General features: G+C 43.9%; 1 protein-coding gene across 3 annotated transcripts in view; it reads left to right on the top strand.

The window, feature by feature from the left end:
- The window catches only part of LOC126184803 (protein Aster-B-like), a 243,951-nt gene that overhangs the window by 199,734 nt on the left and 25,363 nt on the right, over positions 1 to 18,854 (top strand). For all 3 annotated transcript variants that reach the window (XM_049927391.1, XM_049927390.1, XM_049927389.1), the window contains one exon: positions 4,561 to 4,753. In XM_049927391.1, coding sequence (XP_049783348.1) covers positions 4,561 to 4,753 — 193 coding nt within the window. The remainder of the gene's footprint in view (positions 1 to 4,560; positions 4,754 to 18,854) is intronic.

The following is an 18,854-nucleotide window of genomic DNA, read 5'->3' as shown; positions in this document are numbered from 1 at the left end:
AATTTTCCAACAATCAAGCAGAAAGCTATGCAAAACATGAGCAAACAACAATTGGGGGGGGGGGGGGGGGTTGGAGGGCTGCATGCAGGTGGCAATGGGGAGATAGGAGCTGAAACGGGGGCATCACTACAGCAACAAAAAGCAAATAACTCGTTCAATATAGAATCTGGGCGAACATGGGAGGCAAGAACAAACATCTGCATTGGCATGCTTAGAAGTGGGCCAATACATAATCTCGTATTGATAACTGGACAAGAGAAGAGCCCATCATTGCAGCTTCTTTGTTGTGCGAGTTGGGACTGACTGAGAAGGACTAAACAAAGATTTTAGAGGTTTATGGTTAGTCACCAAGTAAAATTTTCTGCTAAAAAGGTACTGGTGAAACTTAGTGACACCACAGACAATTGCGAGAGCCTCCTTTTCAATTAGCGAATAATGTTTTGTTCAACACATTTGAAGCAAAGACAGTCAGCCTGTTAATAGAACCAAATTTATGCGACAAAACTGCACCGATGCTGTAAGAGGAAGCATCCGCAGCCAAGACCACCAATTCAGCTAGATCAAAATGAACAAGGCATCTACTACTAAGAAAAATATCTTTCAACTTCTGGAAATTGGACTGACACTCATGTGACCTGACAAAAACAACATTATTCCTGTGCAAGCAATGCAAGTGGGAACCACAGTTTGAATAGTGTTAGGAATAAATATGAATGCAATACGTGAGCTTTCCTAACACAGATTGTGATTCCCACACATTGCACGGGGGTGGAAGGTCACATATAGGAAGCAAATGTGATTGCAATGAGTGAACACTTTGGCTATCAATGACCCGTTGTAAGTACTCAAGTTTGGTCTGAGAAAACACACATTTGCATTTGTTACATTTAAGGCCAGCTGCAGATAACACTTGAAACAGAGTGTGAAGGTTGCTAATGTATTCTTCAGGAATGCAACCTGAAACGACAATACTATCTAAATAATTTGATTAAAAAGGAAGTTTAGCAGCCAGCTGCTCAAGAAAGCACTGAAATATGACTGGTGCAGTAACCCTGCCAAACATCAATCTCAAAAAATTTGAAGAGACACAGATGAGTGTTAATGACAAAGACCTGTTGCAACTGCTCATCCAAAGGGATTTGCAAGTAAGCATCGCACAAATCAGTTTTGAAAAAGCAACGACCAGCACCCAATTTATCCATCAGTTCTTCCAGGTGCGACAAGGGATAACTGTCAATGACTGACCAAGGATTCACAGTTTTCTTAAAATTGGCACACAGTCAGTCTGCTAGACGTCTTCTTTAGAACAACACCCACTGGCTGACAGTAGTGGGTGTGACGACCCCACTTTCTTGCAAAGCAGTAAAATCCTGAGCCACTTGTTCGTGAAAAGCATGAGCAACAGGATGAGTTCTAACAGAACATGGCTGTGCATTGTACTTCATTGTGACATTGGAAACAAAATTATTGGCTTTGTCTAAACCTCCAGAAAACAGATCCTGAAATTCTACACATAACTTAGCAACACTGTCCCGAGGATCATAGGAAGAAACAGAAAGTACATTGACCTAAATGCTTAACCCAAACAAATCAAAAGAGTGTAGACCAAAAACATTAGCACTGTCTCGGGAGGAAAGCACTGTAAATGTCACTGTCTGCATCAAATTTTGGAATGTCTTAGCCGTTGCATGCCATTAGCATATGGCACAGTGTTCACAACGTAGGTTTGCTAAGCAATTCTTAAGTGCTATGGTTCAGCAAAGTCACTGAAGCTCCAATGTCAAGTTGCAGATGGACTGAGTGTCAAGCAAGAGGCACAATAAGTGTGTTGTCTTCACATAGCACTGCAGATGAGTTGGGAGTCTTTCCTGAATGCCTGTTACACTGTTGTTTTGTATTAATCACATTGTGGGGCCTGGAAAACCCACTACACGCTGTTTGTGAATTAAATTTGCATGAAGGAGTAGTAGAAGGGGTGCCTTATGCAAAAAAAAAAAGCAAGTCATTGCACATGAGGGGCAATATTGGTGAGCATGTGTTGTATTACAGTGAGGGCACGACTTCACACCTTGTGTCGGACACTAAACCTGTTGATGTAAGCACTATGGCTGTGGTCGGCTGGGCCACTGCTTGCAAGCCGGCGGTGAGGTTCAAATGGCTCTGAGCACTATGGGACTTAACATCTATGGTCATCAGTCCCCTAGAACTTAGAACTACTTAAACCTCACTAACCTAAGGACAGCACACAACACCCACTCATCACGAGGCAGAGAAAATCCCTGACCCCACCGGGAATCGAACCCGGGAACCTGGGCGCGGGAAGCGAGAATGCTACCGCACGACCACGTGCTGCGGACCCGGCGGTGAGGCCTGTTTGTCAAGGCTGTCTACAAAACAGATAGATGCTAACTCAAAACTGTCTGCTGCACTTTCACAGAAATCCTGATAGTCTAGAAACTGTTGAACTAACAGTCTGTTTCCGAATTTGAGAGTCAGCTATGTCATGTGTGCTGGCATCACAAACCATTGTATCACTGAAATAGTTGCCACAGTCACATTTGAATCTACACTGTGTAGTAAGGCCATGTAGTTCGGTCACCCACTGAGAGTATCTTTCCCCTTGTTACTTACATAAGCTAAGGAATTTGTAAAGGGCAGTGACCACTTATACCATGTCCTCATAATACTTTGTAAGCACCTGCAGTAAGTCCTCGTATGATAATAGTTCAGGGCAGGATGTGGGAAACAATTTGGCACACAGACAATAAACAGTCACTACTGCCATGGCCAAGAAATAAGATGATTTGTCAGTACCTTGTATGTGATGTGTTGCGATGTGCATTTTGAACTGTGCAAGGTATTCTGGACGTCTTCCTTCATCTTGTCAAAGTCATGAAATGGTGGCACATATGCATCGGATCCAGCATCTTGTGTGAAGTCATCTGTACTGTAATGAAGTGCAAAGCAGAAATAAAAAAGCAAAAGGAAAAAATAACAGAGAGAAAGAGAAAAGGGGTGTGCAAAAGCAGCAACAGCGGAACCTAGAACATAAAGAGCACAAGCAAGGCAAACACTGAATAAACAAGAACAGCAAAAACCAGGCAAAAAGATGACAGAACAGGAAGTAAGCAATTTGATGACAGCCACATGTAGGCAGTAGTACTTATTGCCAGAGTTTGTTATGTGCAACTTCGTACACATCGATAAGATGAGGTGGGCTGCAGAGTGGTTTGGCAACTGTCACCTTAGGAAAGCTGGACTGGAACAGAAATGATTAATGAACAAGATATCACAATAAACAGGCAATTTATTTAACTCGTATATATCCAAGTGAACGAAGACTTGTTACAAATAATGCAGCAAGAAACAGAGTCTACCTCATCAGTGTCAACAAGAAAGACCATCGCTTTACTAAGCATGAACTATGGTGATGGAGCTGCAACTGTACTGTGTCTGTGTAGCGTTACATGATGTGGCTTCCAGTGCAGGTATATTGAGAGGCTGCCACTAACCATCCTATATTGCAGTGGCAGAGGGCGCTCGTAGTCTAGAGCCTCTGGAGGTGTGTTTCAGCAGGTGTGCTCCGTTGGGTCTACTGGATCCCACATGGTCACTATCAGTGTTGGACAGAAATTTGCAATTCCATTGCCAACTGTGATATGACCGTAGTCTGGTATCGATACATGATACCGCATTAGGCCTTTACCCAGGTGCTCGCAAATAATAGAGGTGGTCAGGTGAACCATGTGAGTGGTGACTCGTGGCAGGCAATTTCTATGAGATATCAGCAACACTTCCCTCATAAAAGATTTTTTTTTCCTATATTGCTCAGAGAATGAAGACATTGTTTCATACTCTTCCTACCACATACGTAGCTCTTGGGAGGCGCTTCATACAATGGGGAAATATCCATTCATATATTTCTTGAATAAATTCATGCTCTCGCGCGCGTGTGTGCGTGTGTGTGTGTGTGTGTGTGTGTGTGTGTGTGTGTGTGTGCGCGCGCAAGTGAGTGAGAGATAGATAGATAGATAGATAGAGAGAGAGAGAGAGAGAGAGAGAGATCAGTTTTTTTAATGGGTATTTTTATTACAAATTCTTACGCATTGTATCCCAGGATTGTGGCTCCTTGCTCACGTGCTGCATCTTCCTAATGTTTTTAGAGTCTGAGTGTTTAATTTTTCCTCCAAAGTTCCCTTATATGTGCATGTAGAGGTGTGCACACAAGTGCATGAGCACCAATGCTGCCACTTAAATGGGAACACTCTCACATCTGGTTCAAGATGTTTGCAGTGGAAGGATCCACATTATAAACAAGTCTCTCTCTTCCTTGCCTGGTGTTTAGGCATAGTGAACAAACATTTTTGTAGTGATTTTGTTATCATTGTGACATTCAGTCAGTCAGTCACTCACATTATTTCTCCAGATTGCTTAAATTTTGTATGTCACCAAGTATAGAGAGTATTTTGATTTTTCTAACAAAGTATTTTGCTTGCAAATTTGTGACAGTGCTATACATATTGTTGAAAGTAGGATCATTTCGAACTTTGTTTATTTCAGATGATGAGGAAATGCAGTAAGCCAGGTGAACTATATTCAATTGACATTGAATCTTCAAATGCTGGAATACCTTATGCAGATTCCTTCGGTGTCAACATGCACTACTGTTTAACACGTACTGGTGAAAATGAATCGTGTTTTACCGTGTTTGCACAGTTGAAGTACAAGAGAAATGTGTGGGGCTTTGTGAAAGGTAAAATATTGTCATACTTATTTTCTGGTTTTGTACGAGAGGTTACCCAAAAAGAACTGGAACTATTTTTTAAAAGCTATATATTTTCAAATTGTTTACAAAACAACCTTATCCCCTTCAAAATACCCTCCATTAAAACTAATTTGTTTGCTCCACTGGTGCCTCCACTGTTTAAAAACTTTTTTGTAGTCATCTTTAGAAATGGCTGAGAGCTCCTCCCTCGATTTTTTCGTGACTTCTTCAGTGTTGTCAAATCGATGTTCTTTCGTACAATTTTTTATGCGTGGAAATAAGAAAATTTCACATGGAGTCAGGTCAGGCAAGGAAGGTGTGGGGCAGTTGAACCATGCAATTTTTAGCCAATATATCTAACAGAGATGGCTGTGTGTGTGGGTGTGTTGTCATGATGGAAGACCCAGTCTCCTGCCTGCCACAAATTGAATCTTTTTTGACAAGCACTGTTGTGCAGTCTTCTTAAAATTTCCAAATAAAAGGTTTGATTGATTGTCTGATCTGGGGGGAATGACGTTTGATTTGACTTGACAGCATTTTTTTAGACGGGTGACAATGACGATTTCCACTTGTTGGACAGTTTCTGGATCGTAACCATAGCACCATGACTCATCACCATGACCTGTGACTGAAAATCTGAATCAGTTTCAGTCTGTTCATTCAAAGTACCCACTAATCTCTGACAATTGATCAATTGTCTTTTGACAATCTGTGAGTACAGGCTCTCGAATTTTTTCAATATTTTTGTCAATTCAGGCAGTTTATGGATGTTCAGAATGAAGTTTGTCATAAATTGACATGTTGCCATTTTTTTTAAATTAAGCAAACCACTTGTACATTGGAGTTTTTCCCATAGTGTCATATTGGTAAACTGTTTTCAACATTAAAACAATTTCAGCAGCATTTTTACTGAGTAAAAAACAAAATTTCTTAGCTGCACATTGTTCACTTAAACTTGCCATAATAAAAAACGAAACAAGAACAAAACAGTGCTAACGGAAAAATTACTACAGATGAACAGAATAAATCAGGTCGACAACACGGGCAGCACTGAACTGGCAGTGAGTTGCACTACACGTGCCTAGCGGCAGAAATGTGTACTACACAAGCTCTGCTCTTGGCAATGTTGTTCCGGTTTTTTTGGGTACCCACTTGTATGAGCATGTTCAGTATTCATCTACATTTCTTCTAAATTGCTTTGACCTGTGAAAGAAATTCCATTATTTTTTATGTAAATGTGTATTGTCTTTGCTCTTACATGAATTTGCTGCTTTTATGTGGACTTAAGATAATTTGTTTCTTGAAATTTTCTGAGTGGATAGAATATTCCTCCATCTTTTGGATGTACATCCAGGATAGTTTTCATTCTTCTTCTGGTATTTTGGGTGACAACTTTATAGGTATCCTCAAGGTGAGTTTCTGGCAGAATTTAAACCATTTGACACAATACTGGGGAGTAAACACACATTTTTGGTTGAAATTCTACTAGTGATCCATTTTGAAGCTGGCTTACGGTTGTCAGCTGAAGTACTGGAAGAAGAAATAATACTATCTCAAACATATGCCTGAAACATGTTGGAATATTAAGATAATTTGGTAGTTAATTTCTTTTTCTGTGCCACTGCATGTTATAACTTCATTTTTGTTAATTTAGCCTAAGTCATGCACACTTTTTATTGTACTTTAGCTTTTATTGTATCACATGGAATATAATTGAATCACCTTAAGATGGTCAGTTAGAAAAATACAAGTGATCTACTACATTCTGGCTATAGTAAACTACTCACAGATGAGTTAGTGTGTTTTCAGATGAACAATGGATAGTAATTGCCTGGATTGGAATGAGAGAATGAGAGCATAATGGTTTACAGAATTCCTGGAACTGATAGTGTTGAAAGAGAAAGACACATGAGTCTTGAAGTTTTCCCAGTATAAAGAGTATTTTCTGAAGTTTCAGAATTGCAGCTTGATGACATCGATGTCATGCCACAATATTTCGGCCAACAACCATTGAGCCATCTTCAGGCTGTGCACATCACTAACTTTACACTAAAAATTGGCATGGAGATGCAAGAGCATAGACAGCTGCTGCATGAGTGCCACTGTTGAGCTTAGCATTCTCTTTGGATGTTGGTACATTTAGGGCACATAGGCTCATGTGTGAAGGTGATACTACATGTATGTCCTCTGTAGTAGCCACCAGAAAGATCGCGGGAGGCGCACATTGGCACGGCGCGTCACGGACGGTAGTTGCCGCCAGTAGAGTCCCGTCCACCAGAGGGCACGCGAGAATTCGGACGCGACCTCTGCCGGCGTAACAACAAGAACAACAACAACAACTCCGGCAGGACAGGCCGTGCACAGTCAGTCAACATCGGGCATGCCTAGGACACAGTCCCGGTCTACGCTAAGTGAAGTGCGACATAACGTGAACAGTGTTACTACACAATTGGCGACGAGTAGGGTCGTTCTTTCGCGTGTTGTGTCGTTGTTCCGGTTTCGCAGTTTCTCCACGGCATGGAGGATTTGGTGCGGGTTTTGGTTGCGCAGCAGACGGAGCTCATGGCCACCATGAAACAAGTGCTTCCGGCGTTGCTCTCCACGCCGTCTGCTCCGGCGCAGTTCCCTCCTCCCTTTCCCCCGTATGACGAGACGGCAGAGGATTGGGACGCATATGAACATCGCCTTCGGCAGCATTTCCAGGCGTTTCATGTTGCCGATACGGAGGTATGTCGTGCTCTCTTCTTGTCTTGGATATCTCCCTCGCTGTATCAAGTTTTGCGGCAGCTAGCGCCGTTGCAGGAACCCTCGTCCTTGTCGTTTGACGCATTGTGTTCATTGCTGTCTTCATATTATCGCCGCCGCACGCATGTTGTGGCGGCTAGGGTCGAGTTCTATCAATGCAAGAAACAGCCCCATCAATCTTACCGGGCGTGGGCCGCTACCCTGCACGGTCTTAGTCGCAAGTGTCATTTTGTCACGGAGCAGTCGCGGGAGTCGTATGCCCATGTTATGGTCCGCGACGTCATTGTTCGTTCGGCCCCTGATCGGGAGGTCCGGCAACGGGCCCTGCAGTTAGAAGACCCTTCCCTCAAGGAAGTCCTGTCCATTGCTCAATCGTATGAAGTCTCTCACGCAGCAGGTCAACAGCTGGAGGCGTGGTGCGACGTCGCGGAGGTTCAGGGCGGCGTGGCCGCGTCCACTGTGTCCGGGGTGGACGGCGTGCGAGCGGTACAATCCGGCCGTTACGGCCGCTCCCGCGCGGCGCGTAAACAGAATTCCGGCCGCCGGCCCCTGTTGCCGTCCTGTGCGTCATGCTATATACATCACGATCGGTCAAAGTGCCCCCAGCGTTGGGCCGTTTGTCGCAAATGTCATAAAAACGGTCACATTGCTAAAGTTTGCCGCTCAGCCTCAAAGGAATCGAAGGAAGCAAGTACAGAGGACATGGACGTTGACATTCAGGAAGTTTCATCGGGCCAGGCTCCCGACGCATCGGCACGCAAACTCTTTATCGAGGTGTCGGTTCGGTCGCACCGGTTACAACTGCAGGTAGATACGGGCGCGGCAGTTTCGTTGTTGAATGCACAAACGTATTCCGACCTTGGATCGCCCCTGTTGGCGCCAGTTTACCGGCGTCTACGCGGTTATGGTAAACAGTTCATTCCCCTCCTGGGTCAATTCACTACCGACGTGACTTACAAATCAGTCACTCGGCCTATTACTTTTATTGTTGTCAGTGATGCGAGCTCCGCTAACCTTTTTGGCCTGGATGCCTTTCAAGCTTTCGGTTTTTCTATCGCTGACACCATACAGTTGGTCTCCGAAGACGTTCCCTATCACTCATTGGAATCTTTGATCTCAGACTTTCCAGATATTTTTGAGGAGGGCCTGGGGCGTGTTTCAGATTTTGAAGCTCACTTAACGTTGAAGGCGTCTGCTCGCCCGTGTTTTCTACGCGCGAGGCAGATCCCCTTGGCTCTCCGCCCTCAGGTAAAGGAAGAGCTCGACCGGCTGACAGCCCTAGGGGTCGTTCTTCCCATTTCTTCCAGTGAGTGGGCTTCGCCCCTCGTTATTGTCAAGAAGCCCTCGGGAAAATTACGTCTTTGTGGAGATTTTAAGGCCACCATTAATTCCCAATTGGTGGTGGACACCTATCCTTTGCCTCGTGCTGATGAATTGTTCTCCGCCGTGGCGGGAGGCCACTATTTTTCGAAAATCGATCTGTCAGAGGCTTATCATCAGATACCACTTGATGAGGACTCCAAACGGCTGGCAGTCGTCAACACCCCGTTTGGCCTTTACCAATACCAGCGGTTGGCTTTTGGGATATCCAGTGCCCCGGCGATATTCCAGCGTTATCTTGAGCATGTCACGTCGACAATCCCTCATTGTATTAATTACCTGGATGACATCATTGTCACGGGCCGCAGCACGACGGACCACTTGCACAACCTTCGCACCCTCTTTCTCAAATTCAGGTCTGTGGGCTTGCGTTGCAACCTGCATAAGTCAACCTTCTTCCAACCGTCCATTGAGTATGTGGGCTACACCATATCTCGGCACGGCATCCAGCCACTAGGAAGTTTGGTCCAAGGTATCGTCAGCCTTCCTCGTCCCACTTCGCTGAAGGAGTTACAAGCTTTTTTAGGCAAGATAGCCTATTACCACCGGTTCATTCCCAGGGCTTCCACTATAGCCCACCCCCTGTACTGCCTTCTGCACAAGGGTGTTCCTTTTGATTGGTCGCCTGCATGCGAGCGAGCGTTCACCTCGTTGAAGGGCCTCCTCACGTCAGCCCCTTGTTTGGCTACTTTTGATCCCCACAAGCCGTTGGTCCTGGCTACGGATGCTTCGCAGTATGGGGTGGGGGCGGTCCTGGCCCATCGCAACGCAGATGGTTCCGAGCAACCACTGGCGTTTGCGTCGAAAACGCTTAGTCCCGCGCAGGCCCATTACTCCCAGGTGGAAAAAGAGGCTTTGGCCATTGTCTACGCTGTTACCAAGTTTCACCCTTTCTTGTATGGCACGAAGTTTCAGTTAATCACTGACCATAAGCCGTTAATATCGTTATTTGGCCCCGCCTCTCAGATTCCGGATAGGGCAGCCCACAGACTACAGCGCTGGGCCTTGTTCCTCTCTAAGTACCATTATGACATTCGTTTTCGCCCTACAGGCCAGCATGCCAACGCCGACGCTCTTTCCCGTCTTCCGGTGGGCCCGGACCCTACATTTGATCGAGAGGAGATTATGTGTTTTCATTTGGATGTGGTGTCCCGCCAAGCGGTTGATGGCTTCCCGATCACTGGTTCTCGAGTCGCCAGGGAAATGGCGGCTGACCCGGTTCTCCGGCAAGTAGTTCGCCTCATTCAGCAGGGGTGGTCGTCCCGCCCTCCGGGCCGGGCCTCGGACCCTCTTCGTAATTATTTTCTTCTACGAGACCATCTCTCGGTCTTGGAAGGAGTTCTCCTTCTGGCTACCGATGATACAGCTCCTCGCGTGGTTGTTCCTGCAAGTTTACGAAGGGAGGTCCTCAAGTTATTACATGCGGGGCACTGGGGTGTTTCCCGTACTAAAACCTTGGCTCGCAGACATGTGTACTGGCCCGGTATTGACAGAGAAATTGAGCACTTGGTGGCCGCCTGTTCCCAGTGTGCGAGCCAACAAGCATCTCCCAGGGCAGCGTTCTCTTCATGGCCGCCGGCAACCCAGGCGTGGGAACGTGTTCACATCGATTTTGCGGGCCCGTTTCTCAATGGCTTTTGGCTCATTGTCATTGATGCTTATTCCCGATTCCCATATGTGGTTCGCTGCTCCTCAACCACTTCAGAAGTCGCAATCCAGGCACTAGCAAAAATCTTTTCTGTGGAAGGTCTGCCAATCACCCTGGTCTCGGACAATGGACCGCAGTTTCTTTCGCAGACCTTCCAGGATTTTTGTAGGCGCTTCGGTATTCGGCATGTTTGCTCTCCCCCCTTCCACCCACAATCGAATGGGGAAGCTGAGCGCATGGTGCGCACCTTTAAGACGCAGATGAAAAAGTATGTGCACGAATTTCCTGCAGAGGAAGCATTGACGTTTTTCTTGACGGCATACCGGACCACACCAATGGGAGACCGCAGCCCCGCAGAGCTCCTCCATGGGCGTCAACCTAGGACTCTGCTGCACCTCCTCCAGCCTGGTCCTCGCCAGTCTTCAGAAAACGGAGTACCTGGCTTTCCACTGTGTATGTCAGTCTGGGCCCGTGGGTTTGGTCGCAATCCACATTGGATACCGGCGGTGGTCCTGCACCGCCATGGCCGCCGGCTCTATACCTTGCAGGCGGGGGACCGGGTGGTACGTCGTCACCAAAATCAGCTCTGTCCACGTTCGGGCACCCACCCTCCGACCTCTCGGACACCGGCTTCCCCATTGCCGGCACCTGTATTGGTTTCACAGGGGACGTTACCTCCTCTCCCCACTGTGACTCTGCCACACTGCGATGGTTCTCAGCCTTGGCAGCCTCCAGTGGCTCCAGCACCGGCATCGCCGTCATTCGAGATGCCCCAGCGAGAGCCGGCCCCCCTAGCCGGCCCGGTTTCGCAGGGGGCTAGTTCCCCTGTGGTCGTCCCTTCCCCTTCGTCCCCGCCACTGGGTCTTGCCCCTCCTGAGGTGGAACAGGATCCAGACTTCGACAGCTTGTCGCCCGTGCTGTCCCGGGCTCCGGTTGTGGGACGACGGGGGCCTCTTCGTGTGGGTCACCTCCAGCCGTATTCGAAGGTTCCAGCTCGAGGGTTGGCAGATCCCCTCGACTCCGGCCATCCAATGGATGTGGAGGTCATCGCTCCTGCCCGACGCTCCACCTTCCGACGCAGTGGATCACAGTGGCTTCACCCCCCGAAGGAGGAGGAGTGTAGTAGCCACCAGAAAGATCGCGGGAGGCGCACATTGGCACGGCGCGTCACGGACGGTAGTTGCCGCCAGTAGAGTCCCGTCCACCAGAGGGCACGCGAGAATTCGGACACGACCTCTGCCGGCGAAACAAGAAGAACAACAACAACAACTCCGGCAGGACAGGCCGTGCGCTGTCAGTCAACATCGGGCATGCCTAGGACACAGTCCCGGTCTACGCTAAGTGAAGTGCGACGTAACGTGAACAGTGTTACTACATCCTCTGTCAGGCTGTAGGCTCACAGAGTTAATTCAGATATCAAAGTAATAAAATTGTCACTAGATGTGTCATCAGGCATAAAATGTTTAATTTCTGAAGACACTAAAGAAATGAATGGGTCCCACGTCTCATGCCATAGATGGAGCAATATACAAAGAGGGTGCTAAACTTGACAGAGGGCACTTGTGTGGCAGCTGCCTGTGCACAGCTGTCTCTGCACCAGTTTTTGATATAAAGTTAATGACATGCACTAGCAATCTCCAGTCTAAAACACTCACTTGAGGGTGGCTAAAATATTCGGGCAAGCTGTCAGCGTCATCCAGCTGCAGTCCCAAAACTTCGTGGGAGTGAGTAAGGTGGAGAATGTAAACAATTTGGAGCAGTGCACAAGGAAGCAAAGTACAAAATCTTCAGTATTTCAGCTGCTAAATTCACGTTTTGTATGTGCAGGTTAAGGTTTTTATGACAGATACAAGAAAATGGTCCAATCCAACATGTCTAAATACCTACCCTCATGTCTAAACCTACCCTGAAATTTTTCTTGCAGATAAAATACATGTAAGGAAATGCACTGTCAAAATTTTAACTGCTAAGGCAAGTATTTTTGAAAAATGTTGAAAGTTACTCATTCTTTTCTGCATGAAGAACTGCTTATGACAGCGGTTTGTACAGCCCTTCCTGCTTAGTGCTTGAATCGGCGAATAAGCCAACATAGCCATGACAAGAGCAAATAGCACCGCATACCACAAAGTGAATTTTAAGCACTTAAACCATACCAGAAATTTCTCATATTACTAATTTGTTGAATAATTTGGAGTTCATAGCAACAGCTAGACTGTTGCAGATGTAATTGTTATGCAAGTGACTAACAGAGGAAAGAAAATCGAGGCAGTGTATAATGTTACATTACGGATGACTCCCATCAGTCGGGACTTGAATTTTGTAATATTTTCTGTAGCACAGTTCTTATGATAATTTTTGAATAATGTGTATTGTGGTAACAATGAAGCAGTTCCTTGTTTGTGTGTATTGGATGAGGAAAAGTAACATTTTCCTTGCACCAGGCACACCTGATAAAAGAAAAATGTATGCATTCCGGTACTTCACAGTAATCACTTCAAATTCATAAAATGTGGTAATGCAAACTGATTCTGCAGAAATGACAGATTAACAAACTGTTCTGCTGATAAACCTGAAATGGCAAAGAGCTATCAGAAATTATGTTGACCAGCAATTATCTGAAAAATGCTTTAAACTGTTGAAATTTTTTGTTTAGAGTCTGAATCACAGTATTAATTCTCGGTGGAAATGAATTATACTAACAGTCTTTTTATTGTCCTTCTAAAGATGGAGGTGTCATTATGTCCAGGTGAAGAGTCCAACAAAAGCAATGAATTAGTCTTTCCTATTTTTCCAGATTTTGCTATGTCAGTTACAAGACTTTCGTTGTATTTTTTATTTTATTTTATTTTAAATTTTCTCCTAATTTTCCTTGATGTTCCTGAAGGCAGAGATATGTTGCAGAAACACTAATCCATGAAACCTGACTGTCTGGCTTTATACACAGCTTTAAGGTGATAATAAGAGCTACAAATTTCTCTGTAGTATTACCTATTAATAACATCTTCTGTACACATTTTCTTCTTGTAAACTTCGTAATTTTGCAACTTCCTTTCCAGTATAATTTCCTGAATCTATTTAATCAGGTCAGAGAAGTCTGGAAATCAGTACTTTTCATCTCACTTGCAATTCAGAGCAACCAGTCTCATAGATCTCCCGTGGTAACAGTGCACTGATTCTCATGAGCAGTTCTAAATCTTTCAAATAATTTTTCTTTCACACTTCATGAGTTTCATTTTGGTGCATATTTCATACTTTATGTAAATCATTCTTCCATTTACATAATTCATGTTCAGAGTTCATAAAATGAAACCGGCTTTGCAACTGCTTAAGTTTGTGTTTTCCCCCCTCATTCTTCAACCAAAAAATTTACAGCATTTTCTTTGTCACTGAAAGCTATTACTGTACATGTTTTCATTGGGCTTGGAAGGTACTCTGTTTTTGTTCTGTACTTTAATTAGCACAACAATTGTTCAAACCACCATTCACAGAATTGTCATCATTATTTACAATTTCATCAAATGTTTTCAGAACTTTTAATGAAACATCTACATCATTGAAATGAATGTCCAAGAAATTAACTAATAAATAACACACTTGTAGGTCTTTAGGAGAAATATGTGATTTCAATTGCATACTACGTTCTTCATATTTTGTTTTTGCAAAGCTGAAAACATTAATTGGATTCCACACAAATGTGAAACTCTGGAATCTGTACAAAGACAGATGCTATTATTAATCGTATGCCAAGAACTAACAAAGAAAATTAATTCAGTTTTATCTCCTAGTGATACCACAAAGGCTACTGCTAAACTTTATGGATCTTAAATTAGTTGAAAATTTGAGTGAAAATTAACCGTGAACAGTCGTGTCAAAGAAACAATCAGTGGAAGCTGAAATTTGCTTTACAAATTAAGATTGCTGTTTGCCATGTTATCTGTTTACTAATGTGCTGCCCACCGTGTTGTGCATGTGCTATATGCTGTAGGTATGGCAGCGGTGCACAATTCTCCAGCCACCTGATGAGCTAGGAATTTGGCAAATTTCAACCTTATATCTACTCACAGTATGCCTCAGTAGCTAAAATTTTGACTTTGTGTTTCTTTTGGTGTATTCTCTCTGTAAATTTCAGGACAGGTTTTGACATGTCGGATTGGACAAATTCCTTGTTAGGACAGATGTGGTTTTCCATGTTGACCCTATGCCTCCTATGTGATGAGAAACCCGTTAAAATAATGCTATCGGTTGAAAGTGACAACAGGTTATAGAGAGGTCTCTTGTTTAGGTCCATCAACAGAAATGTCAGAGAAGTTACATAACTTTTAGAGTGTTAAGGAGGTATCCACTATGATCCCAGGGTGCTGGTGTTGGGAGCTTTCCAGCAGCACTACAGCTCGAATAAAATAACATTGTTATTGACAGATTCCAGTGTTGGAGAGTCGTGTTGCAAGCTAATACAAACATGCATGCACTCATGCAATCAGTATAAATCGCTCCGTGGTTGGTGCTCCCCCACTCACCTGGCAATTCTCCGTTTCTACCTAACAACAGTAGTGAGCTAGTGGAGCTCAAAAAAGGGGTGTGGTTGGATGACACCTGGCTCCTACTACTCTATTTGCTGTAAGTTATTTTAATCAAAGTGTAGTCCGTCGTTACCTGAAATTCTCAGTATGTTTCAGTAACCACTGAGGAGCATGACATTGCAACATAGTTTGAGTCAGAGTGTCAAGATCTTGGCTTAACTGACCAGATGGTGGGGATGATAAAAACTTGTATAAAAAAAAAAAACCTAAAATATGCTATTTACCAATGGGGCAGATGGCTGTTGAGGTAGAAAACTTCTGGGGCATGTGCCACAACCCATCTGTTTGAGGCTTACACTAGCAAGCAGAGTTCTCTAAGGGGACATTAATTTCCATAGTTGGGAAGAGAACAGTTCTTGCCACTCAGTCATGAAACCCTAGATGAAAAGAGTGGAGTGACATAGTACTCAACCAACAAAGAGAAGTTGAGTGGGAAGTGCACCAGAGGAAACAAATCATTAGATTTGTAGTACAGAGAGTTGGACAGAATTCATTGATAGCTGTCAAACCGAGGAAGGAGCCTCTGAAATAATCTCTCTCCTTTACTCACAGAGGTCTGAAAGCAATTGCTGAGTCTTTGAAGAAGTCAAATGGCTACATTACAAGTGTCTGAAGCTGTTAGGGTCCAAAAGAGAAGATATTACCTTATAGTAACTGAAATGTCCAAAACACATAATTTCAGTTAAGGGGCCACAATATAATGGAACTTGACCCTAAAGAATTAAAAACAATTGTGGCATTTATTTCAGCTCAGTTCTCATATATTAACTGAGGATTTACATCTAGGTAAACACACCACAAAGTTAGATGCTATGTACAAAAACCTATGACGTGTTTTATCGCTAGAAGTTTGGATATAACACTCTTATTTGTAGCAGTGAAGCTGTGTGTGGCAGATGGGGATCAAATGTGCATGAAGAAAATTAAAAATGTATGTTTCCACTAAATTATGTAATCGTTTATGTGATTATTCCGTATTGAACAGGGATTGCCATGTTCAAGGAGAGAAAAAGTCAGGATCTGAAGGCAACAAAGAGAATCCCTGTGTAATGATAATCTAAAAGTCTTTGAGGTGATGCAGCCTCTAGCATTCACCACATCTTTTCCAACATGTCATAAAAAATATGTTGTTAAAACTAATGACTCAACACAAACCGAAACATCTGACTGAGGCGTGAGCACATGTACCTGCAGCTTCTTCCTCTCGAACTCTCCAAGTGCCGAGAGGCCAAGGATCCTTGCAAATAACATTCAGCCATAAGAATCTAAAGAGTGGGTGTTCTTGTGTGTATAATCTCCACCACCTCCAAGTAAATTAGAAAAGTCCAACCAAAAGTGAACTAATGACAAGGAAATCAGATTAAAACCATTGAATTGCTGTGCAATATTACTGTCCAATAGTGAAGGCAATGTTGTGGACATCAATGTCCCAACAGAGGAACTAAAATCCAGAGACTACTGTTTACCCTGTCGTTTAAGATGTGAAAGAAGAAAACCCTCAAATATCAATTGCTGTGGTAATTCAACAGAACATGGAATAGCTTCAGAACTCAGATGGGGCAGCAAAAACTTCGTGCACAAAAAAGACCACTGTGCCTCTGTCTTGAGGAGAGACACTTGAAAACTACTGTGCCATTGTGCTAGAAAGCTACAGTCTCCACAGGAAAGGTCAGTGGACTAAGTGTGATACTATTAATTAATAACACATATCACATCTCACCTTTACCACACCACCATCAGCCAGTAGCTGTTGTCATATAGATGAAAATCACCATATGAATAACATATTTCCTACCTCTTGAGCCATTTGATAATAAGGGTCCCATAGTTCTCATCAGGTAACTCTCCTGGCCATTCCTGGTTGTAGGTGACTATGCAAAGCATGATGATGTATCAGCTGTGTGAGGAATCAAATTAAGTCCTCCTTGATCTTGTCAACCACATACCATATATCGCAGCTTCATGGAAGGAAGTCAGTATGATACCACTCCTAAACACAGGGAAATTACGTAAGAAATTGCTTTAATCTTGCTCTGTTAAACTTTGCAGGAAAGGCCGCTGAGTGGATGGTAAATTGCTGCTAAATGTGGGTTTAGCAGGTACCATTCTACCTTTGACAACCTGGCACTTTTGGAGTTGTCTCCACAGGAAACAGAGATGGGAGGGTTGGGCACAAATGCCAAATTTTTCAGTTTGCATGAATACAAATGTATGTGTATGTGTGTGTGTGTGTGTGTGTGTGTGTGTGTGTGTGTGTGTGTGTCACAGTCACAGTTTTTGGACATGAGTACTGTATAGTAATAGCACATTCTCAGTTTCAGCCAGACAGATTCATGGATGTCATATTTGATCACACCCTCACGTCGCTACCACACTTGCTTAAAGTGTCTCAGAGAAAAAGTGTGGAGATCAGACAAATCATGTGTAAAACAGCTTTATGGAACAGTCATCACTAGGCTCTAAAACAGATGAGATCTGCGCATTCAAAAACTTTCCGTATCTGCTCCCGCACACAGGGTACTCTGCAGAGCACAAAGAGAAAGTATCCAGCAGAGAATCATATTCAGAGTATACAGGGCACCATTTCCTCTAGAGAAGTAGGGTGTAGAAGTATCATTCTGTTGGTACTGGGGCATGTTGAAATTCATAGTAATATCACAAGTGCAGCTGCTGAGCGGGCTTATGATGAATGTTTAGTGCCGTCATGCAGAGCCCCCCTACAGCCAATTGTGTTACTGGTGAAGTGGTTAAATTGAACCTCTCTCCCGCCAGCTGTGGTGTACTCCCATTCAGTCATTCTGAAAAACAGATAGTTGTAGCTTGAGTTGGTATATGGCACTGCTACAAAAGCAGAGATCTGCACTGCAAATTTAAATGCAGCAAAAGAATCACAGACAAACAAAACCTAAATGAGCCAAAATTAGGAAAAGGAGAGCCATGTATGACATATTCAGTGAATTTAAAAGTAAAATTTTGTCTGTTGATGGGGCAGAAAATCCTAGGAAGTTTTGTTCTTCTGTTAAATCAGTAAACAGATCAAAACCTTCTGTCAGGATACTCTGTGACCATAATGGCAATGAAACAAAGGAGGACTTAGGAAAGGTCACAATACTAGAACTATTTATCCAAAACCATGAGGGCTATCCACAAAGTACATTACGTTTTGGAATTAAAAATAAATAAAGTATTGGAATTTTTTTTTTAATATACAGATGAAAGCCACACTTAAATACTACTTTTCTACATAGTTGCCATTTAAATTAAGACACTTATCATAGCGATGGACGAGCTTGGAAATTCCTTAGTCGTAAAATTTGGCCGCCTGCGTCTTCAACCACGTGGTTACCTCTTCTTGAAGTTGTGCATCGTCATCAAAACGCTGCATAGCCAACCACTTCTTCATTACTGGGAATAAGTGGAAGTCGCTTGGTACCAGGTCGGGACTGTACGGCGGATGAGGAAACAACTCCCACTTAAAAGATTCGAGAACTTCACGAGTGGCATTTGCCGTGTGGGTCCGGGCGTTGTCGTGAATCAGCAAGATCTTTGAGCCCAACTTTCCCCTGCACTTGTTTTGTATTGCTCTTCTGAGGTTGTGCAGAGTTTGGTAATACCTTTGAGAGTTTATTGTAGTGCCTCTTTCCAGGAAATCCACAAAAATCACACCTTTTCTGTCCCAAAAGACAGTCGCCATCACCTTCCTTGTCGACATTGTCTGCATGCATTTCTTGGGTTT

Source organism: Schistocerca cancellata, chromosome 4 (genome assembly GCF_023864275.1).
Source record: "Schistocerca cancellata isolate TAMUIC-IGC-003103 chromosome 4, iqSchCanc2.1, whole genome shotgun sequence".
In the NCBI taxonomy this organism is placed as follows: domain Eukaryota; kingdom Metazoa; phylum Arthropoda; class Insecta; order Orthoptera; family Acrididae; genus Schistocerca; species Schistocerca cancellata.
Note: the sequence above shows the minus strand (reverse complement) of the source record. Positions and strands in the feature narration are given on the sequence as shown.